General features: G+C 34.6%; 2 protein-coding genes across 2 annotated transcripts; both read right to left on the reverse strand.

Annotated features, from left to right (window-relative positions):
- Window positions 1–9,321: 9,321 nt before the first annotated feature.
- On the reverse strand, window positions 9,322–10,362 carry LOC131599580 (chitinase 2-like). The gene has a single exon (XM_058871881.1). It carries the CDS (start codon window positions 10,320–10,322, stop codon window positions 9,435–9,437), a length of 888 nt encoding a protein of 295 aa, XP_058727864.1. The 5' UTR covers window positions 10,323–10,362; the 3' UTR covers window positions 9,322–9,434.
- Window positions 10,363–15,559: 5,197 nt separating this feature from the next.
- Window positions 15,560–16,750, reverse strand: LOC131599581 (chitinase 2-like). Its single transcript, XM_058871882.1, has one exon. The coding sequence runs from the start codon at window positions 16,705–16,707 to the stop codon at window positions 15,808–15,810; it is 900 nt and encodes a 299-aa protein (XP_058727865.1). The 5' UTR covers window positions 16,708–16,750; the 3' UTR covers window positions 15,560–15,807.
- Between the last annotated feature and the right edge of the window lie 882 nt (window positions 16,751–17,632).

Genomic DNA, 17,632 nt, shown 5'->3' on the forward strand with positions numbered 1-17,632 from the left:
CCGGCAGAAGAAAAAGAACAAATTTTTTTCTTCAATGAGTTATGATGTCGTTAGCATTCCAATTTCATTGAATTAACTATTAATGTCGTTACATAAGAGAAATATATATAATGATTATTTAAAGAAAAAACAAAACTATAATACGTACTATATAATGACTAATTATAATATTAATTATTAGTCCATTAATTAATTGGTCCTATAAGTAGGAGTATTTCAATATACAATTTTTATTTTTACTATGAGATTCAATCTCCTTATTTCAATGCATTAATTAGTTAAAGTTATTCATTATCAAGTTTTTTAAATAGTCGTTAAAATAGTATAGTTGTTGTTTCAAGGTTTTATTTGTTCCTCTAAAAAAAGATTTTATTTGTTTAAATAATATTGAACAAAAATATATAGTATTGATAATTTTAATATATTATAAAAAAATAAAATTTATAACCATCTAAATTATAATATAAAATATAATATCAATACACTTTAAATACGATTTCAAATCAAATATCCACTACTATAAATAATACATTTCATGACAAAGCTTTCATCTCAGCTATTGAAATACCGAGGTCAATTGACATAAAACATGTCATTTATTTTTTTAAAAAAAATTAATTTGTTTCCTCAGTTATCAGAAAAACCGACATAAAAATTGCTCAGGGTTTGAGTTTTTCCGGATATGACCCCTCGGTTTGTAAAAAAATTGAGATAAAAACTCTCTAAATTTTTTTATTTCTTTTGGAACAAAAAAGACGCATTTATATTTTATAGACTTTACATCAGATATGTTCTCTCGGTTTTTAAAAAATCGAGATAAAAAACTCTTAAAAAGTTTTATTCCTTCAGATCGAGTTAATCTTGAGTCTAGCTCATTTACTTTCTGAGCCCTAGCGAATGAAAGAACATCATTCTTCTCCGGCCAACGAAAGAACATCATTCTTCTTGAAGGGTGCAGGAAGAACGAAAGAACCAACAACATTCATTACAGTTTTGGTATGTATAAGTTATCCATTACTAGGATTGTTGTTTGTTGATGTAGTTGTTGTTGTTGACACCATCGTTGTTGTTGTTGTTGACGTCGTCGTTGTTGTTGTTATTATTTTGAGACATATGTGGTTTATTGTATTGTTGATTATTGAGAAGCTTTATTTTTGTTTGTTGTGTACTATTTTTATTTTATTTTGAGAAGCTTTATGTGATTATGGACAGTAGTTGGATGAAAGTCAATAGATTAAGTAGAGTATGAAAATCGAGTGATACAACTTCTTAGTTTCATGGAAAAAACTTCCTAAAAAATGGAATTTTTTGTGTCATTGTAAAAATTGTTGAAACTTGTGTCAATTAATGATCTCAAGTTAGTTGGCTTAAGACTCATGATTGTCATGTCTTAATGCAACAATGTCTACCAGTGGCTATCTCTGGCATTTTACAAAGAAATGTAAGGGTAACTATAGCTAGACAATGCTTATTCTTGCATTGTTATGTGTAGTAAAGTCATTGATCCTGAAAATTTAGATGACTTGGAAAATGAGGTTGCACCTATCTTGTGCCAATTAAAGATGTTTTTCCCTCCATCATTCTTTGACATTATGGTTCACTTTGTTGCTCATCTGGTAAGGGAAATTAGAATTTTTGGTCCATTTTATTTACGGTGGATGTACCCGATAGGTTAAGATTTTTAAAGGCTATACAAATAATCATCACCGTCCGAAAGCTTTGATCGTTGAACGACAAATCACAAAAGAAGCTATTAAGTTTTGTACAAACTATTTGTCAAAAACGAACTCTATAGAAATTCTGGAGTCTTGTCATGATGGATTTTATGATGGTAGAGATATTTAAAGTTTAAATGTTAAGACATTTAACCAAGAAATAGTTTTTCAACCATACTTGACCACTTGCCTAATAAAGTTTAAACTTCTAAAAATATGGTCATTAATCGGAGATTCTCTTTGTTTCTGGTTTAAAGGTTATTGGTGATGCTGAATTACCATTTTGATGCCAATATCAGGTGATAGAGTGTTAAGAAGAGGGCCATTAGAGAGAAAAGAGACTTTGTTTTACTTAAAGACTTTTATGATTAATATTTATTATTATTATTAGACTTTAAGTTTATGTTTGTGTTTTATTGGGTCTAGAGGCCCATGACCCAATAGTTCCTTTAAACCCTAACTATATATTGTAAGAACTACCTTGTTGGTTGTTTAATAAAAATCTGAAAAGTTATTTCTTATGCTTTTATCTTCTTATGCAATTTAGATCTATGGTAGCTTAGTGTAACCTAACATTGATGCTTTCATTTCTTGCCTTTCATTCCTCACATGGCTCCCCCTAAACCCCCAACCCTTCTTCTAAAGAACTCATAGAGGAGGCTGTTCAAATATCCTACCTCCACTTAAACAATGCAATACAAGAAACTCAAGAACAAATGGATGAGAGATTTGCTCAAATCTCTTCAGATCTATCAACCCTCATGGCTTTCCTCACCGAGATCTCCCTTCAAAGGGAACCACAACCAGCAATGGCTGCCAGCTCCGCTACTATTCACGGAACAGTACCACCATCTGTCACTATTCACGGAACAGTGCACAGCTCCGCTACTATTCATGGAACAGCCAGCTCATCAGGTATGATATTTAACCCTAGCTTAATTTCTAGTGTAGCAGCACCCCCTTCTCATGTTCTTTCACCATCCCATACACCAATTAGACACTCAACAACTTTTTCGACCACACACCCTCAACCTACACCTACAAGACACAATAATACTCCCATCTCTCAACCTTTCCCACCATACCCACCCATCCCATCAATTTTATCATCCAGCCAACCCTTCAATACTCCCTTTTCCCAAATTCCCTCACATATTTCTTATTCCAACCTTTTTCATATTCCTCCATTACCACCCATAAGGACCCTAAAACTCGAACTCCGTATGTTTGATGGTTCTGAACCCCTTGATTGGCTATTTCAAGCGGATCAATTCTTCAATTTTTATAATATGCCTTCGGAAAATCGTATGTCATTAATTTCATTTTACATGAAGGGTGATGCTTTGTCTTGGTTTAAATGGATTTACCAAAGTCATTTATTAACATATTGGTTTTCTTTTACCAAAGCATTGGAATTACGTTTTGGTCCTTCCACTTTTGAAAACCATCAGGCTGAGTTATTTAAATTGAGACAAGATGGTTCAGTAGTTGATTATCAAACTAAGTTTGACAAGTTAGGAAACCAGGTTGTGGGTTTACCACCGGATGCCATATTAAATTGTTTTATTTCGGGGTTGGCAAGTGATATTCGCAATGAAATGGCCATTCATAAGCCAACCAGTATTTCGCAAGCTATTGGATTAGCAAAGCTCATCGAATCCAAATTGAAAGAATCTAAACACAAATTCACTAAGTCGTTTTCTATCCAATATACTAAACCCGCTGCCACTTCACCCAGCCCAACTCCCAAACCTCATACAAATCCAGCCCCCCCAAAGCTCCCTATCAAACGACTCAGCCAAGTCTAACTTCAAGAGCGCAGAGCCCAAGGTTTATGTTTTAATTGTGACGAGACATTTGTTATTGGACATAAATGTTCAACTAGCAGATTTTTAATCCTTATAGCTGAAGAAGAACCTACTTGCGAATCTCTTCAAAATGAGGATAATGCTGACCTAGAAATTGAGCAAGACTTAAATGATACTTACTTCCAGCTATCCCCTCAAGCTTTAACTGGCCAATTTTCACGACAAACACTCAAATTTAAAGACATGATTAGTGGACTTTCAGTCATGGTGCTTGTTGACACAGGCATCACCCATAACATTATGCAACCAAGAATTGCACAGCATCTCAACCTATCACCCACACCCATTACTCAATTTTGAGTCATGGTAGGGAATGATTCCCACTTACAATGCGAAGGCATTTGCAATAATGTTCCCCTATTGTTACAAAATGAACTTTTCCATCTACCCTTCTATTTATTGCTAATCGAAGGTGCAGATGTTGTCCTTTGCATGGCTTGGCTTAGAACATTAGGCCCTTTACAAGCAGACTTTTCCATCCCTTCAATCTCTTTTACCCATCATAAGAACAACATCACGTTGAAAGGTGACCCCACAACCCATCCCGCCACACTGCCTACTATCAGCTCAAACATCTCATTCACACAAATTCAGTTACTTCTTTTCACCTAATGATTTTCCAAAATAGTGAACCCCCACCAAACAGCTTTTCCCCACCGGATTCATTGGTGAAACCACCACCAGAATTTAACCCAGATATTCAATCCTTACTAACCAAATACTAAACCATTTTCCAACATCAAGAGGGCCTTCCCTCAACCAGACCTCACGACCATCATATTCCTTTGCTCGCCAATACACCCCCAATCAATGTGAAACCTTACCGCTATCCACACTCACAAAAAGCATCCATGACAACCATTATTCAAGATATGTTGAAAGAGGGAACCATTAAACCTAGCCACAGCCCATTTTCCTCCCCGGTTTTACTTGTAAAAAAAAAGACAGTACATGGAGATTTTGTGTGGATTACCGAGCATTGAATGCAGTAACCATAAAAGATAGTTTCCCAATCCCCACCATTGATGAACTTCTAGATGAGCTAGGCAATGCAAATTATTTTACCAATTTAGACTTACGCTCAGGCTACCACCAGATCCGCGTTGCATCGGAAGACACGCATAAAATAACTTTTTGGAATTTCGATGGGCACTATGAGTTTCTCCTGATGCCTTTCGGGTTAACAAACGCCCCTTCCACTTTTAAATCAGCTATGAATGATTTACTAAGGCCCTACTTACATAAATTCATTTTAGAATTTTTTGATGACATATTTATTTACAGTAACAATTTCAGTGATCACCTATCTCATTTGCAGGTTATTTTTGACCTATTGAAATCTAATGCTTTTGTGGTGAAGCTATCGAAGTGTGTTTTTGCAGTTAAATAGGTTCATTACCTAGGCCATGTTATTTTAGTTGAAGGTGTTGCCCCTGATCCAGAAAAAGTGAAAGCCATGTTGGATTGGCCGACACCATGTTCTCTCACGTCTCTCTATGGTTTTTTAGGCCTCACCAGATTCTACAGTTGTTTTGTAAAAAACTACGCCACTCTCACCGCTCCCCATACCGATTTGTTGCGTTCCACTAAATTTGAATGGAGTATAGAGGCGGTCGTAGCCTTTACAGAATTAAAGAAGATGACTGACATGCTGATGCTGGCTTTGCCAGACTTTACAAAACAATTTATAATTGAGACTGATGCTTCGGCTGTTGGTATTGGGGAAGTGCTCTCCCAAGATGGTAACCCTATCGCCTTCTTCAGCAAGAAACTGTGTCCTAGAATGCAAGCCTCTTCGGTGTATGTTCGCGAGATGTTCGCTGTTACAGAAGCAGTTAAAAAGTGGCGTCAATATCTCATAGGGCAGAAATTTAACATTTACACTGATCAGAAGAATTTATGCAATTTACTACTACATGATTCAAACACCAGAACAACAGACATGGGCAGCAAAGTTACAAGGAATTAATTTCAAACCTGGCAGATCTAATCTTGTCGCTGATGCGTTGAGTAGACAGTTTTCCACCGCTGATTGCTTGTTGTTAGCTATTTCCTCTATGATTCCAGATCTTTTAGCTACACTTCGCCAATTCTATGCGAATGATCCATCAGGTAGAACATTAGTAACTCAGACAACAGTTGACAACAAAAGCCCCAGTCTATACAAGTTTATAAACAGACTGCTGTATTACAAAGACAAAGTGTTTATACCTGATATCCAGGAGCTCCGCCTCAATGTATTACAAGAATTTCACCATTCACCTTCAGGTGGTCACTCTGGCATCAAACCAACACTTGCTCGAATTGCAGCTTCTTTCTCCTAGCCTGGCATCTACATGGTAGTTAAAACTTTGGTTAAGCAGTGCACTGTATGTCAGCATAACAAATACCCGACTCAGAAAGAAAGGTTACTTCAACCACTGCCTACCCCTAACCATGTTTTTGAAGATCAAACAATGGATTTTATTACAAACCTACCAAACTCGTTTGGTCACATGGTTATCTGGGTTGTTTGCAAAGGTCTCACTAAGTTCGTTCACTTCATTGCTCTGCCTACCCAATTCACATCAAAAGATCTGGCGCACCATTTTTTCAGTGGAAATAGCCCGACTTTATGGAGTCCCCAAATCTATCATTTCTGATCGTGGCCTTTTTTTTAGCAAATTTTGGAAAGAGTTCTTCAAAGTCCAAGGGACTACCCTGAAATATAGCACACCGTATCATCCAGAGACCGATGGTCAAACTGAAGTAGTCAATAGATCGATGGAGACTTACCTTCAGTGTTTCACTAGCAACCAGCCTCGCAAATGGTATCCGTTTCTACACCTTGTGGAGTATTGGTATGATAAATTATTCCACACGGCAATCCAAATGTCTCCCTTTAGAGCACTGTACGGCAGAGATCCACCAAACATCCAAGCTTATGTGAGTGGCACCATCACCGATGAATCATTAGCCACTTCCTTGCAGGAACGCGATGAGATATTAACACAACTCAGTGACAACTTGAAAAGAAGCCGTATCAAATGGAAAAACAAGCAACCCGGAAAAGAGTTGATTTTACCTTTGCAATCGGAGATCTGGTCTTGTTAAAGTTACATCCCTACAGACAAAACACAGTTAGCAAAAGAACTTCACAAAAATTAGCTCAAAGATTTTTTGGTCCTTATAAAGTGATAAAAAAAGTTGGTCAGGTGGCTTACATGTTGGATCTTCCGTCCTCCTCACGGACTCACCCTATTGTGCACGTTTCTCTTATGCAACCTTACTTCCACACCCATGGTAACAATGATTTTCGTCCTCTTCCAAAGGACACAAAGGTATGCTTTGAGGATCAGCAGGCCTCCATTACTGGCACCAGAGACGCCACAGTCTTGCAGGAGCTCACGAATCAAAACAATAAGCTTCAAGCTCAAGCTAGTGTTTATGAGAAAAACAGAAGCTTAGAAAGGAATCCGGAAAAGAGTGAGGTTTCGGAAGTGGAGAGAAAAGAATTGGATTTTGGAAAACATAAGTCTCAAGGAGAAGAGAAGTATACATCTGAGGGAGTAAGTAGTGAGGGAGTAAGTAGTTTGCAAGTACCATTAACTGGTACCACTTCCAATGCTCAACGGAAATAAAATTCACGTGCTAAAGGGACCCACAAACCCATACTGCCAGCTAATGTCCCATTCGTTCATGTTTCCTCCCAGCCTTTTGCACTGCCTGAGACCCACACAACTTCCCAAACCAAACCAGCTGTATCCCACCCACTTCCCACTACCTTTCCTTATCCCCCCTTGTGCGATCCAAGCCGTCCACGTCTCCCCATGATAAATCCTCACCCTCCTTTCAAACTAATTTGGTTTCCCTCCCAAACCCTTCTTTATCTCAAAAAACGAGAAACCCTAATTTCCTAGCGGCTTTCTCTCCTCACGACACGTGTTTCCCCAATCAAGCATATCCTCTCCGTTCTGACGTTCAACCCGGGACCAATGTTTTCAGCAGCCCATCTCAATACTCTCCTATGAACCTTTTGGACAACGTTCTTGTGGACCCAATGAGTATTATTAAGAAAAGGCCCATTAGAGAGAAAAGAGACTCTGTTTTACTTAAAGACTTTTATTATTAATATTTATTATTAGTATTAGGCTTTAAGTTTATGTTTGTGCTTTATTGGGTCTAGATGCCCATGGCCCAATAGTTCCTTTAAATCCTAACTATATATTGTAAGAACTACCTTGTTGTTTGTTTAATGAAAATCTGAAAAGTTTTTTCTTTTGCTTTTATCTTCTTATGCAATTTAGTTCTATGGTAGCTTAGTGTAACCTAACACAATGGGCCTGAAATTATTCACAGACTCAAGCGGGATCTTCTTCCTACATTATTAGGCGATGCCATGTTTTGGCCTGTTTGTGATTTGTCACCTTTAGATTCATTGCTGTCCATTTACAGGTTTGTTAGAACTTAATTTCCTGTTAACTTCAATTCTAATCAGTATCTTCAACTCAACAGTTACCTATGAAGCACGGTTCTCATATTTGGAACTCAATGTGGTAATTCAACTGTAGATATTTGATGAGATGATATTTGAGGAATATATTCATCATGTTTTGTAGAATTAATGTGATTTGATTTTGTACCGTAGGACTTGTAGCTGGAGGAATATATTCAGTCTTACAAGTGCTTATGTTAGTAGATAAGATCAAATAAGCTAACCCAAATTGGGCTTCACTATAACTTGTAGTTGTTTAAATAATGATTTCTTGTATAATGGAATTAGCTTTTCCATTTCAAATTTTCAGAACCTCTCTCGTTTACCTTATTCTTTAACATCTATAAGCTTATGAAGACTTATTTGCTTTAGTGAAGAACCATAAACTAGTTTGACTTGAGAAGGCCCTGCAAGTTCTTCATCTATCATCAAAGTCAATGTGAAATATGGTTCATCCTCTCACCAAATTCATATCAGTTCTCATGCAAGTTTTGGTACATTAATTCATATCAGTTCTTATATAAGTTGATTGATAGATTATTATGATTTTTTTGGCATGGAGATAGTGAATTCGTTAAAAGAATCATTTGTGTTATTTTATAATCTCAGATAAGTTACTTTAGGTCTCGGAGACTATAAAATTTGATTTTTATTTTATAATCCTTCCGATTTACTATTACCCACGAAGGTTTTAGCTAGGGATGCGAAACAGCAGGAAAATCCGTAGGAAACTTGTTTCTTGCAGAATTTTAGCTCAAATCTGCGGGGAAACAGAGTATTTCTAGTAGTGTTTTAAGAAATGCGTAGGATCTTTCTATACAACATGAGGTGGAATAAGAAATTTTCAAATTTTGTTAAGCGTATGACAAAATTTCCAAACACCATATAGCAACAATTTTCTATATTTGTCATTTATCTAATATAAGAGAAAGATCTTACATGTATAAATATTTTACTAAAATAGTTAAAAATAATATGAAGTGTGCTTTTACTAGTTGCTAAAGAAGACGATAAAAAATGGTTCTCTTTTTCATCTACAAAAATGGTTTTTAATCGTTGCATAATATTTAAAGAAAATATATATACTTTACCGCAATGAAATATCAAATTCGTTTTCTATTATAGTCTACAAAATTGGTAATTTTATCTCTAAAAACCTACACATTGCCGTAGAATTAAAATATTATAGTTATGTACAGGGAAAATGATAACAAGAATACATGATGATATCAATAAATTAAATTCTATTAAGAAAAGTGAGCAAGTACTTATTTATTATTAATAACTTGTAATAACATCTTTATTATATTGATACAAGTAAAAAAAAAAAACATGATGTAAGTAAAAAAAGAAACAGCACAATAGTAACTCTTTATCTTATTCTGTGACAAGGCTTTGCCAGAAACGCTCTAGGAGGAAACCTTCTTTTCCACCAGGAAGAGGAACCGCAGAGTCATTAGCATTCCAGAAAAAAACACCAGGTAGTGTTGAGCTTTGTTTGAGAAGTATGCAACCAGCAATGAAATTCTCTCGTGAAATCTTAGTATTCTTAGTGTCATCCGGGTCGGTGCTAACTCCTGGAAGGACTTTATTAGGGCCGTATTCATTTGCTACATTATTATAGAGTTCTACAAATTCAGCAGGAGAGGATATAGTTTTTATTTGATTGTAGAATTGGTAGTCAACCCAGTTGATCATTTTAGCGTTATCCCAATACAATCTTCGGTAGTGGGATTGGTTTTTCTCAGATGGAGCAATCGACACCACGTCGATATTTAGATCAGAATCTCTCTTGAGTTTTGTTATAACTTCGCCTAAGCAGTGGCTAAAAAGGCTTTCAGTAGTAGATTCGGCGATGTGTTGATAATTAATGTCAATGCCATCGATTAAGTTGCGGTTTGGGTTGCTATCATTCTTGTATTTTTGGATGATCGCTTTGAGTGAGTTTACCGCCTGCCTAATCCATATTTCTTCCTCAGCAGGATCGAATGGAGTTTCAACATCACGACCGCCAATACTTATTACCACTTTTACCTTTGGATTATTTTCCTTCAATTTTTTTACTTTTTCTAGACCAAAGAATTCAACATCCCAAGCTTCTTTGAAAATTCCGTTGCCTTTTCCATTTTCGTATCCCTCACTGGCAAAGCCTAAAATGAAGTGGAAATCGGAGATTTTGGAGTTGATGATATCAGTTGGAAAATCATGTAAGTTTGTTGAGGATGGCTTCACACCAATGTATTCACGAAAGATAAGCTTAGACATTTTTACAATTTGGGAAGAGGAGGATATGGGATTAATTGGCTTTTGTGTTGTGGTTTGAATTAATAACCAACTCTTGTTTCCCTTTTATAACATTACGGATCCAATTAACTAATGCAAATAAATCAACCTAGTTGTCATGCTGCTAACATAAAACAAATATTTTACTCTTAATTAAATACAAGAACGTCAATAATGTAATATTCATTGACTAATTATAATACAATTGCTAGTCAATTAGTTATTTTTTTTAGTGTAATATTCAATGACTAATTATAATTGAGTAAAATAAAGGACTAATTATTATACAATTATAGTTAGTTAGTAAATTTATTTTAGTACACTAAAGCTATTTTTGGGAGTTTGGAGGGGAAGAGAGGTGAGGATTTTGAAAAAAAAGAAGGATTGAGTGAAAACAATTGAATGATTTTTGTTGGGAGGGTTTTAGAGGATTTGCTTTTATTCATAACACCAAAAACTCCCTAATATGGAGAAACTCAAAATTTATATTGAAGAGGATTTTGGAGGGTTTTGGAAGGCTTACATGAATTTTTAAAATATCTTTTATGTTGTTATATATACATTCTTTTATCATTCTATACAAAATCATTTTTTATAAAAATGTTAAATATTTCCTACTTTTTTTAAAATTTCATTTTCGAATGCCTTCCCCTCCCCTCCTCTCCAAACTCCTAAACATAGGATAAAAAAAATCTCAAGTTGCAGTGTGATTTCCTCCTCATAGCAATAAAATATACTCTGCAACTAAATTACTGCGAGGTAGAATTAATACTCCGCAAAAATGTTAGACGCATCTTTTTGCAGGATGAAAATCATTCTGCAACCTTGCTAGGTACAAAACATCCTGCAACGTTGATAGGTGAATATCATTTCACAACATTTTTTCCAGGCTTTACAACAGCGCGCCAGTCTGTGTCAGTGGGAGATGATGGGAAGTTGACTTACGAATACTAGGTGAAACTCACCTCGCAAAAAGGGTTATATTCACCTCGCAATATTCTTGTTTTTGCTGAAAGAATTACACAATGCAAAGAGAAATGGATTTAATAAAAAAATATTTATATTTATATTATTATAAATATTAATTTTAATATTTATAATAATATAAATATATTAAATAATTTAAATGCAAAACTAATAAAAATATTCAAATTCGTAATTAATTAAAAATATTGAAAATCATAATTTATTAAAAATACTTAGATACATAGTTAATTAAAAATATTTAAAGTCATAATTCATGGATTCATAAAGTCTTCATCATTTTCGAAATCATCATTCTCATTCTCGCTTACCCCTCCTTGGTCACCATCCGCTCCATCTCCACCACCACTGAGAGCTTATTGAAACATATAATTTGTATTTTCGCTGTGTAACTCTTATTTGCTCTTGTGAAACTCTCAATGCGTTTTCCAGATTAATTTGTCTTCTTCTCATTTCTTCCATTTTAGTCTTTTGTGCAGCTTCACAAGACGTTGCTTCACTTTGAGCTAAGTGTCTAATTGTTTCAGCCATTTGAGGCGTTATTGTCAAAGGACGTGACGACGCTTCTCCGTCTGCTATTCTCCTAAACAAAGACATATCCCTTTTACTATAGTTGGAGGCCAAAGGTCCAGCAAAATAAATTTTCCCATTTGACTTTTTTCCACCAGTTGTTTCCATCCAAAGATAAAGATCAACAGCAAGATCAATAGGATATTGGCCGGATGGAGTACCTAACATAGGATGTTGACCTATTAAGTCTTTATTCCTTGTACGGTACATCTCCTACACATAAATGAATCAAATAAAAGTTTTCAAGACAAGATAATTTTAAAATAAAAGAATTAAATAAAAAATTTAAATATTAATATCATCTTACCTGAGCATTTTTCACGTTTGTTGCTATACTCTCCATCTCTCCCCTTATAAATCCTCTCATGAACCTCAACCATTAATGAGGTTCTTCCTTTAACATTAGTCCAATTAATACATTTAAACTTCAAGTAAAAATATATAACGAATAAGAATATAATTGAAAAAAAGTAGTGAGATGAAAATATAATTACCATTCGATCAACATGTTCGACAATACTAATGCTTCCAGCTCTATGATTGAAGGCTCCATTTTTAGATGCTTTACCTTGCTTTGCTTTTTCAGGTTTTTCTTAAACTCGTCTGAATTCCAATAAGCAAGCATTACTTTAAATACATCTTTGCCCATCCATGGAGGCATAATCCTTCTTTCTTCCCAACCAAGCCTGGGACGCACAAGCATGTATAAGAAAGTCGTGCTGAGGCTCTTATCTTAAAATTACGCTCCATCATCTTGTCATCTATAACATTCCAGGCGCAGTTCTCCTGCAATATTAAAAATATTATTAGATAATTAAAACAATATAGTAGTTAAAAAATTAATTACTTTAAAAAGAAATCATACCCAAAATTCGTCAAACCATTTTTCATTTAATTTCAAGTCCTTATTGACAAGATATCCAGAAGTCATCCAAGATTTTTTATATAAATTTTGAATAACCTCTTTTATGCTTATTGTAGCAGGCCTACTCGGCAAAGAAATAAACAAAAATAATTTGAATAAGTATTAAATTTTAAAAAATTACAACATGTGCAATAATTTGAATAAGTATTAATATGAATAAACTTATGAATTTCCAAAAGGCCTAAAAATCCCTCTCCTATTAAGCCGCGGAAGATTAACTTCCATCGCAACTACATCCACACCCTCAATGTTGTCGTCGTCATCTTCCTCCCCCTTATGATCATGCAATATAGGGTCATCCTGCTCCTTGTGGGATGATGATGGTACATGTGAGGTGCGGGATCCCCCACGATGATGGGATGATGATTATACATGTGACGGATGTGGGAAGCGGGATCCCTCAGGATGATATGATGATGATGGTACATGTAAGGGATGAGGGATGCAGGATCCCTCGAACTGACTGTATGGTGGATGTGTGGGAAAGCTAGATCCCTCTGGTTGTATGTATGATGAGTATGTGTGAGGAAAATGGAAAGCTAGATCCCTTAGTCTACATGTATGATGGAGGTATATGTGGGGAAAAGGGAAAGCTAAATCCCCTAGACTGAATGTATGGGAGGGGTACATGTGTAGGCTAGAATGGTCCCTCGGACTGCATGTGTGATAGGGATGCATGTGTAGGCTAAAATGATGTGGGTGGATAATCCTGTGAGGTGATGTTATTGCAACGTCTTCCATATGATTATTTTCTTCAATATGATCGAATGGTTTTGATGTTATTGCAACGCACCAGCCTCGCTTACCTTGCCAAATTGAAGGATAAGGGACGTAATAATCTTGCCTTACAGAATGTGCCATGATGAAAATGTCATAATGTTTATACCTTGGTCCATTTTAATCTCTACAATGTTATATTTTTTATTTATTTTTGTGCCTCTAGCAGATGGATCATACCAATCACAATAAAACTAGACAACTTTGTTTTCTGAGTCTAAATAATTGTATATATACCAACTCTTAAATGTGTGTAATGATGCCACATAAATTGTCTTCACCACCATCCATGATGGCTTTTACAAAAACACCACTATTTATTGTTTTCTTCCCTTCTGTCTATGTTTAAGTGTAAAATTTATATTTGCTTACAAAGTATGTGTGTCATTCGTTCAAAAATTTAACATGGCCTTTAAACAAGTTTCTCAAATGGAGTATTTGTGGAGACAGTGCAACATTGAATGTCACTTGTTGCTTGAACCATGTTGGAAAATAAGAATGTATTATAGTGATTGTTTCTTGCTCATCGGTGAGTTCAAAATAGTAGGTATTAAATGCCTTATATCAAAATACATTAAAAGTAAGTTAGAAGGTAATAAATTTATATCCGATTTGTTCAAAATAGATATTCACTTGGTAAACTTACACAAGATATGGCTTAACTTCGACGCAATTAATCAATACATAAACATGCGCAAATTGCAATTCCTTTTCAGTCATACAATACACTTTCATCTTGCTAGATTTACGACCAGGAAGACTGATAAGGTGAATACACTTTTTTACGTAACATTAACTTCATTCCTTATGATACTTAGAGTTAACATCATGTGATTGAAATAATGAGAGAAAAAATATGATGTTTCCGAATGCAAGTAATGTGCACATATTGACCCGTCAACTTTAGCCTTATTATTTACTGATCTCTTTGAATCACCCATGAAATCTTCAAAAGGATACATCTACCTATATTGACCAGGTCCGCCAAGAAGAGCTTCATATGCAAGATGCATAGGAAGATGTTCCATATAATAAAAAAACTAGCCAGAAAAACTTGTTCCATATTGGAGAGAATGAGAAGAATGTTTTGGTCTAACTTAATAAGGTCATCCACTCTCAAAGTTGACGCACAAGTATCTCTAAAAGAAAAATTAATTTCAGTAAGTGGAATAAGAAATTGTGTTGGCAGTAAGAGGTTAGAGTTTTAGAGAGAGTAGAATGGTAGAAGTTTCTAGCTTTTTGCATTTTTTTTTGGGGCGTGGGTAGAATCTTTCTACCCCATGTTAGCACTTGCATTCCCTCTCATCCTTCTCTTACGTGTGAACAAATAATTTTAGAAATTTTGCATACTTTTGAATCCACTTGATTTCTTCAAGGAATGGAGTGTTCACTTCCACATTTTTTAATCTTTACTGTTCTCTAAGGGAAAGAAACGGGTATATGTTGTTTTTATTCTACATCAACAGATTGAGGTTCATGTTCAATTTTGTTTTTTGTTTTTTCACATATTGGTTCAACATATTCGGATTCTCTATTGATTGGGTGCTTATGTTTTAGCAACTGGTGGGTTGTTTTGTTGTTTCCTATAATGTTGTTGTTAAAAGAATTTTTATATCTCCCATGTCAAAATGAGATGAGAAGGAGACTCTAATGAACCAGAACATAGACAAACAAAAACAGCAGTGGCGAGAAGGACGTGTCGGTAAAAAAGATTTTGTCCTAGACTACACTTAAATCCATGACAAAGAAGAAAACACCAATAAAAAGTTGATGTCTTTTGCCAAGAGAACTAGAAAAAAAAATATTTTTGGCCTAAGAACCTGTGAAACATAAGCACTGGAATTCAAATCTCGAACATCGTAGTATTTTTCAATTCTTTCATTCCCCTAATAGTTATACTTATAAAAATTTAAAACACAAAATCAAACAAATAATTATAGATATGATGTAAATACTAGAAAAAAAGGAAAATAGGTGCCTCTTATCATTAAGTTGTATTACAAGCACATATATTAATACATAAGTAAAATTCTCCACACTCACAACATAATACAAAAACACACATGAAATAAGTAGCACACATAGGTCTTATTTAACATATATATAAAAGACTAAATCATATAGAGCTTAGAACGTAGGATCTAGCTCTATATTATATAGTTTTTGATGCTTGACCTATAATATGAAAGATTCATTATTGGCTAGATATATCTAGCGATCGAGTAACACCTGAACTGGTGTGGTGAGGAGGTCATGCAAGCTATGCTCTACAACATAAGGTTCGTGCTCATAAGGAGGGGGATGTGCAGAGTCATTAGCGTTCCAGAGAAAAACACCATTGAGTTTTGAGTGTTTTTTGAGTTGTATGCAACCAGCAATAAACGTCTCTCGTGATATCTTATTATCCTTAGTGTCATTTGGGTCGGTGCTAATTCCAGGAAGGACTTTTTGAGGAGGGTAGCCTTTTATTAGATTGTCATAGATCCCTAGAAAGTCCTTAACTGTGGATACAATATTTGTTTGATTGTAGAATTGGTAGTCAACCCAATTGATATTGGCATTGTTTGCATAAAACAAATCGCGGTAGTGAGGTTCGTTTTTCTCGGATGGAGCAATGGACACCACATCAATATTTAGGCTATCATCATTCTTTAGTTTTGTTATAACTTCGCCTATGCAGTTAACAAATAGGGCATTACTAGTTTTGATTGTTTCATAATTAATGTCAATGCCATCAATTATGTTGCCGCTTTCATTGTTGTATTTTCCGATGAGCACTTTGAGTGAATTTACAGCCTGCCTAGTCCATACAGTTTCCTCAGCAGGAAAGAAAGGAGTTTCAACAGCACGACCTCCAATGCTTATCATCACCTTTACATTTGGATTATTTTTCTTGAATTCTTTCACTTTATCTGGACCGAAGTAGTCCACATCCCAAGTTTCTGTGAAATTTCCGTTGCCTTTCCCATCTTGGTTATACTCCTCACTAGCAAAGCCCAAAATGAACTGGAATTCAAATTTATTTGAGTTGATGATATCAATTGGAAAATTACGTAAACTTGTTGAGGATGGCTTCACACCAATGTATTCACGAAAGATAAGTTTACTCATTTTTAGAATTTGAAAAGAGGAGGATATATGAGATTTTGGCTTATGTGGTGTGGTTTGAATTAATAACAAACTCTTGTTTCCCTTTTATAACATTACGGATCCAATTTATCAATGCAAATAAATGAATCTTGTTGTCATAATGTAATATTCAATGACTAATTATAATACAATTATTAGTCAATTTGTTTATTTATTTTAGTACAACGTGTAATATTCCATGACTAAATATAATTGAGTAAAAAAAAAGGACTAATTTTAATACAATTACAAGTCATTTAGTTTATTTATTTTAGTGCAACGTGTAATATTCCATGATTAATTATAATTGAGTAAAAAAATGACTAATTATAATACAATTTCTAGTCAATTAGTTATTTGATTTTTAGTGTAATATTCAATGAATAATTATAACTGAGTAAAAAAAGGACAAATTATTATACAATTACTAGTTAATTAGTAAATTTATTTTAGTTGAAAGTAATGGGATGACTAATTATAATACATTAATTAGTCAATTAGTTAATTGGTGGTATAAAAATATTGATTGGATGCTTCATTCCTTTGTATTTCTAAGTTGACATTTCTTTGCTAGTAGCAAAGTGATTGAAATTCCAGTCCTTAAAAGTGAATTAGTGGAATGTTTTTTATTTAATCTCACATCTCTATAATTAAATATTCCTACACAACCGCTATCTGATGCGCACTATTACAAAATGTACATTTTTAATTTTGGACGTGAAATCGATATAAATTCGGTTACACAGGCGAGGTAACGAATGACGACATAAAAAAATTTCACTTGTCACCTCAGTGATTTAAAAATCGAGGGGAAAAGTGACAGTAGTCATGAATTTGATCCCCAACGACGACATCTTTTAAATTTTTAAGACTGTGCTACTTTTTACCTCAATTTTTCACAAAATAC

This window comes from Vicia villosa, linkage group LG4 (genome assembly GCF_029867415.1).
Source record: "Vicia villosa cultivar HV-30 ecotype Madison, WI linkage group LG4, Vvil1.0, whole genome shotgun sequence".
Classification (NCBI taxonomy): domain Eukaryota; kingdom Viridiplantae; phylum Streptophyta; class Magnoliopsida; order Fabales; family Fabaceae; genus Vicia; species Vicia villosa.

Bases quoted from the DNA above. Each gene is read 5' to 3' on its own strand.
- LOC131599580 (XM_058871881.1), bottom strand. From the start codon at position 10,322: ATGTCTAAGCTTATCTTTCGTGAATACATTGGTGTGAAGCCATCCTCA.
- LOC131599581 (XM_058871882.1), bottom strand. From the start codon at position 16,707: ATGAGTAAACTTATCTTTCGTGAATACATTGGTGTGAAGCCATCCTCA.